Source organism: Abramis brama, assembly GCF_963993115.1.
Source record: "Abramis brama genome assembly, chromosome: 15".
In the NCBI taxonomy this organism is placed as follows: domain Eukaryota; kingdom Metazoa; phylum Chordata; class Actinopteri; order Cypriniformes; family Leuciscidae; genus Abramis; species Abramis brama.
Genome location: NC_139977.1, coordinates 18,851,603 through 18,871,439, shown reverse-complemented (window position 1 = coordinate 18,871,439; position 19,837 = coordinate 18,851,603). Strand labels below are relative to the sequence as shown.

The window sequence follows — 19,837 nt, the reverse complement described above, 5'->3', positions numbered from 1 at the left end:
AGTGCCGTGTGAGGACATGACCGCCACACTCTCTCATCCTCTACATTGTGCTGACTACATGCTTTCTCCCTCTCAATCTGAGACTGTGTACCAAAACGATGAGCAGCATGGTAATTCATATGCTTTTTGTATCCCTGATATACTATAAGAGGTCATCTTTTGAGAGGTTAACTTATAGGTTAGTCTATTAACTCATTAGTGGCGTCAACAATAGGAAAAGTGTTCTACATTTGTACATGGGTACATAATATCTGCAACTGTCATGATTAAAAACAAAAGGAAATGAATAAACACACAGTTAGGGTCATTTTAAGGGTTAAAGCCTTCTGAATTTCACCTGCTCAGACTATTTAAATTTGTTGTTAAAGGGGTGCGCAATGCATTGTGTTTGTGTCACATTGTTTTTAATGTGCATGTGAATTTTTAATGTCTTTGCTCTATTCAACAAACTATCAAACATGTTACTATAGTTCATTTAGGCCGATGAAGAAAAATGTTTTTCTTTTTTTTTTAATTTTTTTTTTTATGGTAATGCCATAACCTCTGTTAAGTGGTGAGGTTACAGGGACAGTTTACCCAAATTCTGTCATCATTTACATAGCCTCATGTTGTTCCCAACCTGTATGATTTTCTTTGTTCTGTGGAACGCAAAAGAAGATATTTAAAAAAAAAAACTGTCTCAGTGCTTTTACAATGAAAGTTGATGGGGCCCAATATTGTTTTGACTGTCATTGTGTGGTATACTGGTTTGAAACGACATGAAGGTGAGTAAATGATGAGAGAATTATGTATCTATAAGTGTATCCTAAGTTTTTTTCTGCATTCTCCCTTTCTAGTGAGCTATCAAATTACTGAAATAATAAAAATAATCAAATAATGATATCTCATTGTACAATTAGTTAATAAATAAGATATCTTGTTGCACTCATTATAAATCATTGGCTTAGTAACATTCAGCAAAATCCCAAAATCATGCTAAAAAGGTAAGAAATACTAATTATGTAAACATGTATATCTAATAAAACAGGGTTAGACTTAAAAAAAACTTCTCTACACATCTCTAAACATAATTTCCATCCCAAACATTTTAGCTGTCTAACTCCGTCTGGAAGCAAACAGCAGAAGTACAAACCAATGGTGGCATAAATCAGCATCCAAACATCTGCAACCAAACAATCAACAGACCAGCTAAAACCGGTTTGCCACTGTGTAACGCATCATTCAAGATGAAGTAATATGCCATTCCCACAAAATGTGCACGTTCTTGTAAGTTGCTTTGGTAAGCAAGTGTCTGCTCAGAACATAAATGTGATGTAAACATTAGAAAGAATGTGTCATAAAAAAAATAAAATAAAAAAAAGATGCAAATTGAAAAATGCTGCTAAAAAATGACATGATTTATTCGCAATCAAAACAAAGGAACAGAGATTTACTAAGATGTTTTTATTAAAAAATGATGCACCTCAGAAAATGATCTGGAATGGAAAAATGCTAAGCTTGAGATGTGTTGTCAAAAGTAATAGAATGTTTTTATCTTTATGTAGATATAAATGGCATATAAAGTCAGTACAGTGTAATAAATAATTCAACTAATGCTTGAATGAATCTCTACCACGGCTATAATGCTACTAAAAAGATAAAGGTTCATCAAGCTCAAGAGTCTGTTACAATGAATCTCATTGTATATCGCCCATGAGTCAAATCAAGTTAGCATTAATTACCTCTCAAAATCCCCAAACAGCTCATTTACTGTATCCGGCCACACTAGAGTTAGCCAGTCTGTTCAACGATTGATGCTACAGTAGCAGAAGTCTCCAGCAAAACAGAATTTGAGCTAGACCGGTATCCTTTCAGGTTTAAACATAGACAACTTTCATCATTAGAAACCGACAAAATAAGCTGCAAATCCAATGTGAGAGTGAATGCAAGTGGACCGAAACATTTACACCACTTAAATAGCTATTTTGGCTCAAAAATGCTCTCATGCATTCCAATCCTCATGAAAAAGTAACATTAGAAACGGAATCCAAAATATGACAATGTGTTTTATATCAATATATTCTGTTGCGTGCATATATTGGCCAATTTATTCAAAATTACTAAAATTTTATAATACATTGTGCAATATATGCTATTATATTATATACAGTTTTTTTTTTTTTTGTCATATTACAGTACATTCCTAGCTTTTTGGATATTCATTTCGATATAATTCTTTTGTATGAAGGCTTTAAATAAAAAAAGAAACACAATATTTATGTAATTAAATAGTTGTATATATTTTAGAAAGCACCATATTTGACAATTGCCCAGTGAAATGGATCAAAAATACTTAGATAAGCACATCTCCCAACTGAACGACATGATCAGTCACCTCTATCTACCTATAACAGTGTCTTGTGACACACATCTAACTTTAGAATAGAATACCTATCTTTAGCAAGTAGGTCTCATCTAGTTACTTGATTTACAAATAAAACAACAATTACAAGTATGAACAATCAAGTCTTTGCTCAAAATATAAAGCCATTCACACAACGCACAAATGAGACGGCTCAGTCCAGGTTCGGCAATCTGAGCAGGTCTCACGGCACGACATTAAGTAAGACGTGTCGAGCTCTGAATCGCTGAAAGCTTAAAATGGTGTTCTCTTCGACAATCAATCCCCTGATCCAAATCTACATCTTCCACAAAGGTCGACCTTTTTTGATGGCAAAAGGTGCAACTTGATGCACTGGTCTGTCGTGTGTAAGCTAACGTTACATCCCGACAAATGAAATTAAATCTTCACAATATGGCAGCTGCGGCTACAACATTGCTTCCCTTTACCAATCAATATGTACGCTCCACAGCTCTCAAAACTGTAGACTGACGCTCACTGAAGTTTTAACGCTCCGATGGTAGTCAAGTAAGAATGTCAATATCATTGATGACCCTCAAAACGGCACAGCAGAAAAGTACGCTCACATTAGCAAAACTTGGGCGAAATTTCACAAGGAAAAAGGGTCATTGTCCGATGACCAACTTGAACCCATTGCAAAATTTGCATGAGGAAATCATTCGCCGCCACTTTGAAATTACAAATTGCATGGATTCCTATTTCGAATGCGAAAATTCTACAAACAACAGTAAATGTGACCGCACTTTAAGGCTTATCAGACAGATGCAGGATGGTGTTAAAATCCTAAAACATCAAATACTGAGGTGTTCAGGAGATAAGGTGCATGACATTAGCGAAATTTCACACACAAAAAAAAGTTCCATTGTCTCTAGTGTAGTGATGAATGAAGCACATCTTACACAGAAGTAACTTTCAAACCCAGCAGCTTTCTTTTGGGCAACACGCCAAATCCGAGTGACCAATTTGAACCCATTGTGAATCTTTTACCCTTAAACGTAATTCCCTATCGAGCAGATTCCCATTGAAATGACTGCTTTTTGCCCAGCACAAATTTGCAGAGTAACATCAAATGTGAGTTTGGTTAAAAGTGACTACTGTTACTACACTATTGATAATAGACCTTTTTATGCTCATGAAACTGTGTCGAAACTTCGTTAATGTGACCACACTTAAAAGCAGCAGCCATTGTCTGATGGAAGATCACATTAATGATATAATATTAACAGAGTTCAGTCAGAAGACTTTTGATAGCACCTTACGTAGGCTGTTAAAATGCCTATAATGTGGTGATTGGCCATTGGGAGGGGCTTAGCTATGAACCACGTCCCCATAACCCCTTAAACCTGCGATCTGGAGGTCGCCTTCACTTGCTGAAAACCTTCACTTGCTTTTTGATTTAAAATCTTTCCCAGGCTGAAGAAACAGTACAATGTTCAGCCATTTGATGCATTTTTAGACATTTTTCAAATGTACAAGCTGACTGCACCTCTGTACAAATGATAAGACACAGAACATGCCACCTCTCGTCTGACGGCCATTACATCCCCCTTTGACAATGGCTAGCACACTAAAATTTACATTTGCCCAGGTATGTCTGTTCAGACAGTGAAAATACATGTCTTTCTGTAGAAAAGAAGCACCGTTGGATGATAGAAACACAATAAAAACCTTTGGCCGCTGGGAATAGCCCTCTCATCCCAAAGGATCTTCAAAGAGGAGAGAGACAGGCGCTGGGTTGCCATTTCTGGTTTTACCAAAAAAAAAAAAAAAAAAAAAAAAAGGCTCGATAATGGCCTACAAAGGCAGTAGATTTCTTTTCTCTCTCTTTTTTTGTCATTTAAACAGAAATAAACCCTAACAAACACATAAGGAACAAGCATTTAGGAGCCCTATTAAGGCTGACCAATGCCTTTTTTAATGTAAGGGGGCATCGCATATTGATGACAAAAATACTATAGTATATTATGGCACAAAATCCTATCCTCCTCACAGTACAGTACACTTTATAGTCTTATTGATTAAGGAAGCTGTAGTATTTTTGGCATTACTATAGTACTTTCCAAATATAGCTTGGTAACCAAGAGAAGTGAGGTTGGTGTAAACTAAAAATGTCACTCACAGTAGTCACCAAGGTTTTGCTTCAGTGCTTCAAGTTCGTGTTCAAAAAAAGTAGAAGGATGTAGCAGCTTCTGTAAGTACACATGTTTATCAAAAATTGCATTGGAATAAAATGTTCCCTTAGTGATTGCCGTTGCAATCCAAAGCCTATGTCTCTGCCTGTACTGTGGCTTTAACAGATGTTGTGCTTTGTAAAAGAGTATTTCCATTTTCTCCTCAAATATGGATTATTAGTGTTAGTATGTGAGTAGAGACACTAACAACATCCTAAATGCACACATAATCCTGTATGTCTAATTCCATCGCCATGATGCCCTAAAAATTTGAAACATTACTTTGCTAATATACTTGAAAAATACATATGCTACAGTTCAAAGGTTTAGGGTCAGTAAAACTTTTTTTTTTTTTTTTTTTAAAGAAATGAATGCTTTAATTAAGGATGCATTACATTGATCAAAGGTGACCGTAAAGATATTTATAAAGTTACAAAATAAATGCTGTTCTTTTGAACTTACTATTTATCAAAGAATCCTGAAAAACTGTTTCACGGTTTCCACAAAGATATTAAACAGCACAACTGTTTTTAACATTGATAATATTAAGAAATGTTTCTTGAACAGCAAATCAGCATATTAGAATGATTTCTGAAGGAACGTGTGACACTGAAGACTGGCGCATTGATGCTGAAAATTCAGCTTTGCCATCACAGAAATAAATTACATATATAAAATATACAAAAAAAAACATTTATTTTAAAATGTAATAATATTTCACAATAGTGCCGTTTTTACTATATTTGTGATCAAATAAATGCAGCCTTGGTGAACATATAAGAATTTTTTTTCAAAAACCCCAAACTTTTGAACAGTAGTGTACATTTCACTTACATTTCTAAATTTTCACTGTGAAATGACATTTGAAAATACAAGAATATTCTGATTGCCAATTACTACTGTGTTTGTCAGTATAGCAGCACTGAGCTTGTGGTGATTTTGAGCTATACCTGTGAGAACCCTATGGTCTACTGCAAGATATGGTTGAGACTATTGGCAGAATTAAATAGAAGCTTGACAGCTGTCCTCTTATCTGTCTCATGGTCTGATAAGAGTCACTAAATCCCAAAGACAGGATGAAGCATATGATCGATCTTTCTGAATTTGAGGTAAATGAACTGGAGCAAAACCTTGGAACACAAGCATTTTCTAAGTGTAACGGAACCGAGAAGAGGAGTAAACCATTGGAGTCGGTGTGGACGTGAAGACGTTGGCTGGCTGAGCGAAGGTGGAAGGAGCTCAGAGTTTGGGGAGAGTGTGGCCTGTAATCTCTGGGACTTCAGAGGAGAGTGGCGTGGTCTGGGTCTGCTGTGTCCATACTAGCCAAAATGGCTTTCTGGTCTTCACGGGGCGGGCGACGGTACAGCAGAGCGGAGAAGCGGGCGTACGGGTCCTGGCGAGTCAACTTTTTCTTCTTCTTGCGGAGGTAGAGAGCTTCTTCTGGCTGGAGGACCTGAGAGGTGTGGGGCTGCTGGGTCTGAGAGGGGGTCACACCTGTATTGAGAGCAAGACAGATGAGCACAAGTGAGGAGATTGGATTACAAAATATTACGGGTCTCTCTGACTGGTCATAGCGACATCTAGAGGTCATATATATGCCCTAAAATTTTAGCTCATGGCACCGTTGTAAATCAGACAGTTCATCTGGTAACTGAAACCTACGCTACTTTCATGTCTCATGTTATGTCTTGCTCACTCCTGTTTTATACAAATAAAACTGGTGCCAGCTTGCATCATGGTTATAGACTGTAGTGAAAATGACCAGAGGATTTCAGTTTTAGTATTACTATTAAAAGTGTTCGTCTTGTAGGCCAGTTGTTTTATACATAGTAATGGACTATTTTTTCTTAGTGGAAGCTTTAAAATAATGTACAAAGGTCTCTTATGCTCACCAAGGCTGCATTTATTTGATAAAGAAATTCAGTATGAACATTAATATTGTGAAATATTATTACAATTTAAATAACTGTTTTCTATTTTAATTTAAAATGTAATTATCGCTGTGATGTTAAAGCTGAATTTCTGAACAGCCACTACTCCAGTCTTCAATGTCACATAATCCTTCAGAAACATTCTAAAATGCTTATTTGATGCACAATAAATAGTTTGTACTATTATCAATGTTTAAAACAGTTGTGTTGATCATATTTTTGTAGAAATGTAATACTTTTTTTCAGGATTCTTTGAAAAATGGAAAGTTCAAAAGAAAAAACAATTGAAATACAATTATTTTGTAACATTATAAATGCCTTTACTGTCATCTTTAATCAATTTAATTGAAATTTAATTGATCTTTGTTGAATAGTAAGTATTAATCATTTCTTTAAAAAAAATCTTACTGACCCCAAACTTTTGAACAGTAGTGTACAGACTAATAATATAAAAATACATATCAAGTAATATCAATTATTAAAGGCTATGTGTCTATAATATTTTGCGGCAAATTCATCTGTCACTTGGTAGAAGCAAAAACAGGCAGATGCATACATGGACAGGTTGCATCACATACTATTATTCATGAGCAACATTACGCAAAGTTGAAGAAAATACAGCTCACATTTCATTCACTTGCAATTACGATAAACATGTATTTGCTGGCTGCGGGAAATATGATTGTTTGCTGCCACTACTTGATAACAATGTCAAATCTGGGTCCTGAAGCAGATTGACACAAGTTGACATCATTTTAAAGCATCATAGGCGACAAAAGGACCCAAGCGACCCAAATCAGTCACTTACGATGTTCCATGTGAGTTAACTAACTAGGTTTTGAAACATATATTATGTTTATGAGAAAAGGCACATTATATTTTGTACCACTGGCTTATAGTATATGAATTACAGTAGCTTTTGACTTGTTCCTCACCCGTCTTTCGTCTGGTCTTGGAGTTGTTATTGTTGATGCCGACTTTCTTGACTTTTTTCACTCGTTGATATCTCAGTGCTTCTATCCTCTCAGACCCTGCAGAGCCACTTGGTGCACCTCGACGTTTTCTGAACAGAGAGCAAAGAAAGGCAAAGCCATCACACAAGGGACAGGTAGTGCGGTGGCTCTCCATGTATATTCAACTGGTCATAGTAGTGACCACATGGCCTCACTCAGATTACCCATGAATCTCTTGCACTCAAATGATCAAGACCAGGCTTGGTCCAGTTTAGCATGATAAGTATGATGCAAAACATTTATTTGAGTGGAAAGAGGGGTATACTTAAGAGTTTTCCATGTATTTCCTGCCCAAAATTACATTTGTAACTCTTTTGAAAGGTATCTTTTCATCAATTTGAGATCAAATCAACATTTAAACAAAAAACTTAGTCAAGCTTATGCAACAGGAAGGCAAAACATAAATATTTTATCATATATTATTAGGAAATTAAATTTGTTTTAAAATGTATACAGTACCTCAATATGGCAACATAATGTATGTATCTGTTTAAAGAGAAATTTTGAGAAATCATGACATAGATTGGGGTAATTCCAATGGATTAGCATACTTAAATACATATTAGAATAATACTGTATAGTGGTAAAGAACTTTAAAAAAACAAAACAAAACAAAAACATTTAGATACAAAAAGCTTTATAAATCCATTCTCAGACCGTTAGGTTTGTACAGTCTTCACATCCAAATATAGTAAGGAGGCACTTAAACTGGCAGCCCGCATACTCTGCCCCACACAGACACACTCGTACACACAGCTCTCACGAGGCACAATAAAATAACAGAAATAGCATTATAGAGGGACCGTCCTTCTGCTGAGGCTGCCGAGAGAAATTAAAGGCCATTAGTAGTGGGGGAAAATCACAGCTCAGCGACAAAGCATTGTCAGAAATGTGCTCATAGACATGAATACTGTCTACAATGGGCTTCACCATGCTGACAGGGGGAGAGATGGCGGGAGGGGAAAATGGCTACTTGGGAACAGTCACATAATGAAAAATAAAACAAAGCACTTGGACAACAAATGTAACAAGAATTTAATCAGATATTTGTTGGTTTTTCAACTGAAGAGCAATATTTAGCAATGGCATGCATGGCATTTTGCACATGGAACAGAACTTTAAAGGGGAATACTCTGGAAAAGCACTTCATTGGGTGAAAGCCACAACTTAAAAAGGAGCATTTTCTGGTGCCAATAGTACTTTCCCCATTGTAAAGGAAGTGCAGAAACTGTTTTGGAAGAAAACTTGTTTCACATCATCGTGAAATGTGTTCTGCAGTCCAAACTTACACAAAACAAGTGCAGTTTTATGCATATGCATACACTGCGTGTACACTAGATCAATCATGATTATAATTTTTTTTGTGCATTTAATCATACAAGGTGTCTGTACAAGGCTAATGGGTTTTAAATCAATTGAATTTGTTTCAAGCAATAAAATGCACCTACCTGAAATGAAGTATAACATGCAACTCTTGCTTGAGACGGTCCCTAACAACTGGTCACTTTTATCCAGGTCGAGCTAAAATTCCCAGCCACTGCAAGTAGTGTTTGTACTGTCATTTACTATAAACCTTTTTTTTAAAGGCACATTTATTTTATAAACAGAAATCATACCTTGAAGGTTACCATGAATCTCAAACCATGCAAACTTTTTAAATGGCAGCTTCTCACAAAATCGAAATTCAAGCTCTGCTTTTGATATTATATTCTTATTGCGTCTCAAGCATGAGGTTGTGTTGACCAAATGGTATGTGCTGGGTTTCCTAATCAACAACTGGGAAACGTACATATGCATACTAAGACAAGAATGCATATAGGCTTCAAGACTGCAGAACTAAAATGTGTGGCTATTTGAAAATAAATATCAAAAACAAAACAAAACAATAAACTAGGTAATAAACAAAACAAAAGCAAGACCCAAAGACTTGTATTCCCCTTTAAAGGACGAGGCGAATAAAAGCCCCACCTGCTGCCCCCCCCTTTCAGACATGGATCCAACCCTTACCTATTGCGGTGTAGAGGACCTGGTCACAACAACGCTGCCCAGATAGCTGAGATCAATCAAAAACAAAGCAGGTAAGACTCGAGGAGCCATCAAGAATGACCAAATGCCCTATTTAAGATGATGACAACATTGCAACAGATGAGAGCAGACAGTCCCTGCAACACGATTCGCCCAACAAGCCTCCCCTTGGCAGTTAGAGCTGGGATTACCTGGGTGACAGGAGGTGGGAGAGAGGGGGAGTGTGGAAAAGGCAACCATGCGGTCAGGTTACTTTGGAACAGGAGAAGAGCCCTGTTGTGCTGGACACACCAACCTCAGCCTCCACATCATACATTCTGACAGTCATCCTAAAAAGCCTGGAGTTAGTCAAAACAGTGGGCTTCATTTGGACTGGGATTGGTCAATTTTATTGCACATGTGGGGTTCCTCCTGTTGGGTGAAAGGCAGGGTAAAGCATGACAGTGAATGGAAAGGCTGAGATCCTGTAGTTGTGTCCCTCTGATTCCAGGCTTTTTAGGGGCTTCGTTATTGCATTTTAAATAGACTTAAAATAGAACCTCTCCAGCCACGTAGCCCTAAAAGGTCTGTCACCATGTCTGTGAAGCAAATAATTCATCAAGTCTTGACTTGGAATCTGTTACCCCACAACCACTTTGGTTAGTCGCTCACTTTGGTTTTAAGACAAGTGCTTTAAAGTGCTTCACAGACCTTATGAATGAAATTGGATGTCTGACATGAAAAGCAGCATTACATAGAAAACTATAACACAACTTGTCTATGTAGAAAATGGTTTTGAATGGTTTTGAATAATGCAAGGCATCTGGGGCAGTGTAACTATGAAAGCATGAGTTCTAACATTCCTAAAAAACAAGCTTAAGGCAAGCAGGAAACATAATTTTGCCCATGTGAGCAAACTGTAGCTTTAGACTAAAATTAAAAGTGTGGTTACTTCTGCACTGAGACCCCTGAAAGGTCCTAGATGTTACACTTAGGCCAGATGGTACATGATTTATCAATCCACACGCTACAGGCCTAGTGCACCTACCCTGAAGCTGATAACTGGGGTGGAGAGGGTTCTGATGGAAGGATCTCCTCCTCAGTCCTCCTATGGGTTGGCATCTGCCCAAAAATGTTGCTGCTTTCTACAGGAGGTGAAGGGGACTGTGACGGATAGCTTGCCGCTGAGGTGGCAAATGCCATGTGGGATCGGTAGCTGGGACTTGCCCTTCGGCTACCTTGGCCTTGAGCAGGAGAGGAGGAGGGCGAGGACCTCCTAGAGAAGCTAGCTGAAGACGGAGGTTGAAGGGTGATCTCAGACATCTCAGGAGGGATTGGGGGTTGGATGACACTGGGACGGGGCCTTGGTCGCACTACAATCTCCGGTGAGCCTTCGTGAGAGCTAATAGGGCTCTGAGTTAGAGGTGAGAGGCGGGATGGTTGGAGAACAACCATGCTGGGTTCCATCCTACGGGGCTGCCTGGGGCTAAGCCTGGGTGTAAGCTCGTACCATCGGGTGTCCAGGCTTCCGAACGAGCTTGGGCCAACCATGTGAGACACTGGGTCAGGGTAAGGCAATACCGGTACACCCATACCGTGGCTTGTGTGTCTTAGCTGCCCTAGACTCTGTGCCTCTTGCATAGGTAAACGCTTGGCTGGAAGGCCCTGAGGCTTGACCTTGCTGGGAGACTTGCCGGGGCGGCACTTTGGAGCCTCCAGCTGCAGGATACCAGGGTAAGGAGATACTTGAAGGGTGGAGGGTTGGAGAGCACTGGGTGGAAGAACAAGAGGGGGAGGAAGGGGAGGTTCTGGATGAAGATGCAAAGGGTGTGGGGGTGGAAAAATAAAGTGAGGACCCTCAATTGTGGCAAAGGTGAAATCGGGTCGTTGCCAGATGTCTGGAGAGCGCGAGGTGGAGGGATGTGCCAAGGGAAGGGTGTAGCCAGAAACTGCATAATGCTGAATCTCTCCCTCACCGATTTCCTCCGGGATGGTGGGATGGCCAAAAGGTCCCTCTAGGTGGTAAGGAGGAGAAGACATTACTGAGCTGAGAGGGCTGGTGTCCGGCATGTAGAAGGGGGGCGGAGGCTCAGGTTCCCCTGGACTTCCCAAATAGCTGTAGAACTGACCATGGGAAAAGGCTCGGAAGTGAGGAGCACCACGGATCTGCCCTGTAGCCTGGAGTCGACTGGTCTCCATGATAGTCATGCCTTCCATGGGCCTCTGGAAGCGGGGACTGTAGGCTGGGGGCTGCAAGTAAGACTCCTGGCTAGAAGAAATGGGGGAGATCTGATGGGGTCTGAGGGTAGCCATCATAGGTGGCATGGGCCCCGGATCGTCATTCTCTTCATCTGACTGTCTAAATTCAGGGTACAGGTCAGATTCCTCCACAAAGGGGAAGCCCTCAATGCGCCGTGCCTTAACCGGAGTTTCCATATCTGTGGGATCCATGACAAAGCGCCCATCTGGCCCACGACTGATCAATTCAATTGGTGTGGTAGCCTCTGCCTCATGCTTAGAGACGCTGTATTTCTTGCTAATTATTGCTCTCTTGGTCTTCTTGTATAAGGACAGCTCCTTCTCCTTGGCAGGACTTTGAGGAAACTTCTTAGCTCGTAATCCATCCTCTGAAGACTCTGAAGGAGGTCCTATGGAGTGGACGCTTTCTGGACTTATCTTTCCAGAAGATGACCTATAACAATGGGAAAGAAAAAGAAAGAAGAACAAATGATGAGTTATGGTCACTGTAGTTTCGGATATAAATGCGTCATAGACAACTGGACTTTTTGATGATGTTTCATCACTCATCCAAAAGGCCTCATCTGTTATCCAATGGGGAGAAATAACTGTGCTTCAAACATACTTGCAATACACCAAATTAGACCAACACACAGTGTGAAAGATTCTTCTCAGATGCACCCAAGGTACCTCATATACAAAACTTATGCATATAACATGATAATGTGTGAAAATAAAATGCAAACACCTAGTTTAATAGTCCAATTACACAAAATTACAATAAACTTTTACAGGGACACACTGGATGGACCTAAGATATGTTGCTTAAGGTCACAATTGGGGTCCAACCTTGTGATTTCTAGCACATGGTCCACCATTAGGCTACGTTATTTTATAGTTCACTTCAGGCTTACCTGTTGTCGTTTTGGGAGTTGTGGGCATCAGGTAAGCCTGAAGTGAACTATAAAATCCAACAGTGCATATACATACACATTTGCTTATTTAATTGAATTTCAATGATTGCTATCATTGATAATAACACAACAAACTGTTTCAGAAACTATTTATTTATTTATTTTTAGATAACCTGTTGGTGATCATTGAAGTGGTTGGTTTACTTTAAGGTCACAATCATGGGAGCTAAACGTGATCTATGATTTAGACTACATACAAATTCATCTTTTCAAGGCATCTTTATGTTACCTTACATATACATAGAAACAATTAGTTATCTTCAAATTAGATGATGAAATGATATCTTCGACAATGGTCTTGAAAAGATTTACATTGTAATTCTAGGCCCCAGAAAGTTGCACCCTGACAACCATCAGAGAAATAAAGTTTAATTCAAAATAAAGCCATTGTGTGCTCTATATGAGATAAATATGTAAATATGTGTTATTGTTGTAATTTTCACTCTTTTTTTCTGGATATATCTTGTCATAACTCATCCTTGTTAAGCCCTTATACTCTCCAGTCACCAGTTTTAATATCATAACTAATTCAGTTTTAACACTATTATTTCCTCCAAAATTAAGTATAGTGTTTGTGTGTGTGTGTGTGTGTTGTAATATAGGCAAAATATAGGCTATCAAAAGAAATATTAATCATAGAAGGTGACATTTTCAAAGACATTCAACTGAGAGTATCCACGTGACCAAACAACGAGAAATAACAAGCATAGTCCAGAAAAGAAGAGAGCAAATCAGGAAATGTTAGAGACATAATATTTTATTCAGTAACAAATGTACATGTAATGGCTGAAGCTTTGTTTTTGCTGAATCATTACAGCATGCACTTTCACTTGTAATGGCTGCGGTGACGGAGCTTGGTTTCCATGGCAACTGCCTATTGATGACCACCATTCAGGTGCAATGACGTTATGCTTGCTCCAAGCAACAATACAGTGCACTATTAAGCAGGCTTTTCCCAAGCCAAGCAGAGGGAACACACAATACACACTCTTCGGTAAACGAAAGTCCACACTTTTCAACATTGTTGTCACAAATGTTTAAAGGCATAATATACAATATGTCTGTTAATAAAAAGAAATCTAAACACACAGACAGATCTGATTAGATATTGACTTGCTTATCAACAAGGCTTTGCTTTCATTTTGCAAGAGTAAACATGTTTTGGATAAAAACATTGATAAAACATCAGAGATTCAATGTGTTTTAACTGTAATTATCCTTATCAGCTGATCATTTCAAGTTGTTGTCCTGCTAAATGTTGTGATGAAAGATAAAGACATCATATCGCTGACAGAAAGATGGTATCAAACCTTATAGAGAGGCAAACAAAATGAACCGTCTGTCTTTACTTTGCCTTCCATGCAAATTTCTCCTGGAACTTCATAATGAGTTAAAACAATCTTCAAACTGAGACTCAATTCAGATTCTACTGTACATGGGAAATTCATGTAGTTGCTATTTTAGGTCACACCATTCACAATCTTTCTGGACTAATTTAGCTAAGCATTCAAGAATGATTGTCAGGCATTAAAATACCACAGTCCATACTGTGTTTGGCACAGAATATCTCATTAAAAGCTCATTCTACTACAACCATTGACTGTAAAAGCAATTCCAAATAACCACACAAAGTGCATAAGCTTCACAATATACCAAGATTGTGCAATGTTTACCATTTATATAAGTTAAATCCACTAACAAAACAATAAATAATTTGAACACTGGAACACCAGTTGCTGCACGTTAACCTCTGGTGTGCAAGGGTGTGTTGGTGACATACAGGCAGTGGCTCAGATGCTTGGGAGGGAGAAATCTGAAACAAACATTATGAGGTGAATAAGACACATGAAATAAAGTGCAAGCCACCCCTTGGCGGCCTGTGGTCTTCATGTGTGCACTGTTATTTAAACTAAACTATACTGTCAATTTCAAATGTGTGGAAACATAAAAGTTGCTTAAAGGATAGATAGATAGATAGATAGATAGATAGATAGATAGATAGATAGATAGATAGATAGATAGATAGATAGATAGATAGATAGATAGATAGATAGATAGATAGATAGATAGATAGATAGATAGATAGATAGATAGATAGATAGATAGATAGATAGATAGATAGATAGCCATGTAATGAGTGACTTGACTTTGGGGAGTTGTATTAAGTTTGATTCAGAGATGATTGTGTGTAAAATATTTGTAAGAAATTTCGATAAAAAGCTAAATAATTTAAAGTGCTTGCTCAATTATGTATAAAAGAGAGTGTTATGAAAAGCTTTCATGACCAACTTGACCGAGTTCTGTGTAGGATTCCACAGCTCTTAATGCACTGCATCATTATCAAATTAAAGGTGCTGTGTCGCCCTCTACAGGACACATTAAAACCGATGATTTAATCAAATTAAAGGTACACTCCAGGTTATTTTCAACCTAAAATCTATAGACTGCATGTTTGGTTCTATCAAACAATGCTGAAGGTAAATACACATAATGGAAGCCTAGTAGGTTGTTGGTAAAATTCACAGGACTCAGGACCAAGTTTTACAGGTTTGCCCAAATTGTAGTATATAGACTAGAGCAGTGGTTCCCAAACCTGTCCTGAAGGACCCCCAACACTGCATGTTTTCTTTGTCTCCCTAATCAAACACACCTGATTCAACTCATCAGCTCATTAACCCATGTGATAATGAGCTGATGAGTTGAATCAGGTGTGTTTGATTAGGGAGAGAAAGAAAACGTGCAGTGTTGGGGGTCCTTCAGGACAGGTTTGGGAACCACTGGACTAGAGCATATATGAAACTTTTTTTTCTTCCATTTTTTTCAATTGTATTAATGTAGCGCTTTTCAGAATATGCATTGTTTCAATGCAGCTTTACATAAAATCATGATATTTCATGATAATGTTAATTATATCTTAATATTTTCATGCATTTTAGGCCCTGTTTACACCTGGTTTTAAGAAGCTTTTTCGTCAATCAGATCATAAGTGGATGATGCTAAATACAAAAATGTAAATGGGGTCTTAAACATTTTGAGCTTGTCCACTTTCGAGAACTTCCAGAGGTTGTCAAAAATGCATTTGTCTGGATTGCTTTCATGGTGTAGACGCTCATGTGGTCGAATGCATTCGAACCAGTGGCGAGACTATATTAGGCCCACTCAGATTGATGGCTGGTCCACCCAATCAAATGAGACACCATTTTATTTTATTTTTATTTTTTGTGGGAAAGATGTGCTATGTGACAATAACAATCACTCATATACAGTGAGGAAAATAAGTATTTGAACACCCTGCTATTTTGCAAGTTCTCCCACTTGGAAATCATGGAGGGGTCTGAAATTGTCATCGTAGGTACATGTCCACTGTTTTAACTATTTATTTGTATGATACAGCTGCAAATAAGTATTTGAACACCTGTCTATCAGCTAGAATTCTGACCCTCAAAGACCTGTTAATCTGCCTTTAAAATGTCCACCTCCACTCCATTTATTATCCTAAATTAGATGCACCTGTTTGAGGTTGTTAGCTGCATAAAGACACCTGTCCACCCCATACAATCAGTAAGAATCCAACTACTAACATGGCCAAGACCAAAGAGCTGTCCAAAGACACTAGAGACAAAATTGTACACCTCCACAAGGCTGGAAAGGGCTACGGGGAAATTGCCAAGCAGCTTGGTGAAAAAAGGTCCACTGTTGGAGCAATCATTAGAAAATGGAAGAAGCTAAACATGACTGTCAATCTCCCTCGGACTGGGGCTTCATGCAAGATCTCACCTCGTGGGGTCTCAATGATCCTAAGAAAGGTGAGATATCAGCCCAGAACTACACGGGAGGAGCTGGTCAATGACCTGAAAAGAGCTGGGACCACCGTTTCCAAGGTTACTGTTGGTAATACACTAAGACGTCATGGTTTGAAATCATGCATGGCACGGAAGGTTCCCCTGCTTAAACCAGCACATGTCAAGGCCCGTCTTAAGTTTGCCAATGACCATTTGGATGATCCAGAGGAGTCATGGGAGAAAGTCATGTGGTCAGATGAGACCAAAATATAACTTTTTGGTCATAATTCCACTAAACGTGTTTGGAGGAAGAAGAATGATGAGTACCATCCCAAGAACACCATCCCTGCTGTGAAGCATGGGGGTGGTAGCATCATGCTTTGGGGGTGTTTTTCTGCACATGGGACAGGGCGACTGCACTGTATTAAGGAGAGGATGACCGGGGCCATGTATTGCGAGATTTTGGGGAACAACCTCCTTCCCTCAGTTAGAGCATTGAAGATGGGTTGAGGCTGGGTCTTCCAACATGACAATGACCCGAAGCACACAGACAGGATAACCAAGGAGTGGCTCTGTAAGACGCATATCAAGGTTCTGGCGTGGCCTAGCCAGTCTCCAGACCTAAACCCAATAGAGAATCTTTGGAGGGAGCTCAAACTCCGTGTTTCTCAGCGACAGAGAAGATCTGTGTGGAGGAGTGGGCCAAAATCCCTCCTGCAGTGTGTGCAAACCTGGTGAAAAACTACAGGAAACGTTTGACCTCTGTAATTGCAAACAAAGGCTACTGTACCAAATATTAACACTGATTTTCTCAGATGTTCAAATACTTATTTGCAGCTGTATCATACAAATAAATAGTTAAAAAATCATACATTGTGATTTCTGGATTTTTTTTTTTTTTAGATTATGTCTCTCACAGTGGACATGCACCTACGATGACAATTTCAGACCCCTCCATGATTTCTAAGTGGGAGAACTTGCAAAATATCAGGGTGTTCAAATAGTTATTTTCCTCACTGTACATGAATTTAGCGGATGGGACTTTGGATCCGATTGACCAAAACGTATCTTAATACCAGATGTAAACAGGGCCTATAGTTGCATTTAGCAGATTAGAGCTGGGTGATTATATAGTTTACATTTTGCCATGACACAAGCAATCAAGCAGTTGAGATATGCTATAGTATCGCCCTATAAAGAGCTGAGTGATTGTTAAATTTTGCGATGATATAAACAATTGCACAGCCGAGATTAACTATACATTAGCTATACTTGTTTTATACACAAGTAATTATACAGTACATGTGACTGTGTGATATAATTGAAATGGTAGTAATGTAATGTAACTATACCTAGTACTTTTACATTAGTTAAACTATGCAAACTCCACTCTGAGAAATTATTTTTGTAATTCATAACCACTTACTCCACCTAGAGGACAAGTTTCACCTCAAAATAATAATTTAAAAGTAAACCACAAACTATAAATTGAGCATTCATGTTTAAAATAACACAAGTTTTACAAATCTGATTTGAAAACATCAGGCACACTTGCCTGCTAGGCTCCCATTATAAGTGTATAAATGTAAATGCGTTTATACAAACATTATATACACTAAAACAGAAATCAAGTTGGAAACAACCAAAAAGCACCTTTCATTTCACAGGGCTAAGAGTAAATGTGTGAGTCGGGCCAAAAGGCAACAAATTCCTAATTTTTCTGGGTCTCCTGTGTGTGTAGCGCATGGGTTCACAGCCTGCCAAAACAACCGTGCCCAGCAGCGCACATGGGACGCATGCGACATAAGGCAGTGCACACTGCTGAACAAGGTGCAGGCACTCACAGAGGACTGGAAGGCGGAGGCCTGTAGCTGCTCCTTTCCTGGCTTTCCTGGGACCTTTCCTGGTCCCAGAAGGGTTCTATGCCAGGTAGAGGGGTAAGAGGACTCCTGTGGCAGGAAACACAATAGAGACGGGAGGGACGGGGAGGGGAGGGGTCATGTTGGCCATCAACGAAGCTGCTTTCCATACAACCAACATAACAAGAGAAAAGAAACAGTGACATGGAGAGATAGAACTGAAGGAAAGAGGAAGGCAGAGCTTCAGGATATAATAAATGATGATGACCGCGGGCACTGGACTGTGCATTTATTAAATGACACTGTTAATCATCTTTCACACATTTTAAGGCATATGCATGCAGGGATGTCAAGGCCAGCTTGGATCCATGCAGTCTCCTTGTTTTGATATACCAGTAGACATTGAGATTCCTGGCAAAAGCAGCTGATATACAGTGGAGTGCAAAGATCTGTGACTAACTGCTCCAGGTTTCATTAAAAAAAAAGGGAAAAGAAAAGAAAGAATGTGTGTGTGTGTGTGTGTGTGTGAGACCCGTGCTGGCAAAATGAGTCGCAATGAGCAAATTTTAAAAGATGATTTATTGTTATTTTCACATTCTCTATTAAACAAAATGATGTATGATTTGTTGGAATCAGGCAAAAAATGACTGAGCTACACCTGTTTGAAGATGATAGAGTCAGTAAAGTCAGTTTTGAGAAAAATTCAGTTAACGTTTTCTGAAGATTCAGAAAACCATACCTAGCAACCATACCATATGAAATACTGTAATTCTGTATGTGTATATCGGGATCACACGCTGTCTGAGGCGTCTTTGTGAGCATGCTTTGGAAGTGTCAGTCAGCACGAGTAAGATCATTTTGTTTACATTAGTATGAGTTTCAAAATCACATTTCATTGGTTCAGACTCATGCCATCAAGAATTCGCTATGAATATTCACAAATTTGAAATGCTGCGCTTTAAAAAGATACCAAACTTGTGCTGAGGGGAAGCACCAATCGCCGAGAAGCGAGCAGAGAAAAACAGCATTTCTCATGGACAAAGGAAAGATACTCCTCTCAGAAAACGTACAAATAAAGATACTTTTATATGTTTAATTGCTATTTGGAGCATTGGGATTGCTAGACGAGGGCTTAATAAACTCATTTTTGTGAAAACCTTAAATTTGACCAAAATTTTTATTTTTCACTTGTTTTGTCTGTAGCTCGAAATTATCCCATGCACATTCCGACTCCTTTTGCCAGCACGGGTCATATATATATATATATATATATAGAGAGAGAGAGAGAGAGAGAGAGAGAGAGAGAGAGAGCTTCTGACATTAATATTTCTTCATTTTACTTACATTTTTCTTTCTTTATTTATTTCTTTATTTCTTTCTTTCTTTCTTTCTTTCTTTCTTTCTTTCTTTCTTTCTTTCTTTCTTTCTTTCTTTCTTTCTTTCTTTCTTTCTTTTATTTTTGCC

The 19,837-nt window shown here is 38.6% G+C and overlaps 1 protein-coding gene across 2 annotated transcripts in view; it reads right to left on the bottom strand.

The window, feature by feature from the left end:
- Nucleotides 1-4,188: 4,188 nt before the first annotated feature.
- Nucleotides 4,189-19,837, bottom strand: part of igsf9bb (immunoglobulin superfamily, member 9Bb) — a 119,329-nt gene continuing 103,680 nt past the window's right edge. For both annotated transcript variants that reach the window (XM_084136647.1, XM_084136648.1), the window contains 4 exons: nucleotides 18,359-18,463; nucleotides 10,569-12,212; nucleotides 7,439-7,566; nucleotides 4,189-6,066 (listed from right to left, as the gene is read on the bottom strand). In XM_084136647.1, coding sequence (XP_083992773.1) covers nucleotides 5,852-6,066; nucleotides 7,439-7,566; nucleotides 10,569-12,212; nucleotides 18,359-18,463 — 2,092 coding nt within the window. In that variant the 3' untranslated portion in view covers nucleotides 4,189-5,851. The remainder of the gene's footprint in view (nucleotides 6,067-7,438; nucleotides 7,567-10,568; nucleotides 12,213-18,358; nucleotides 18,464-19,837) is intronic.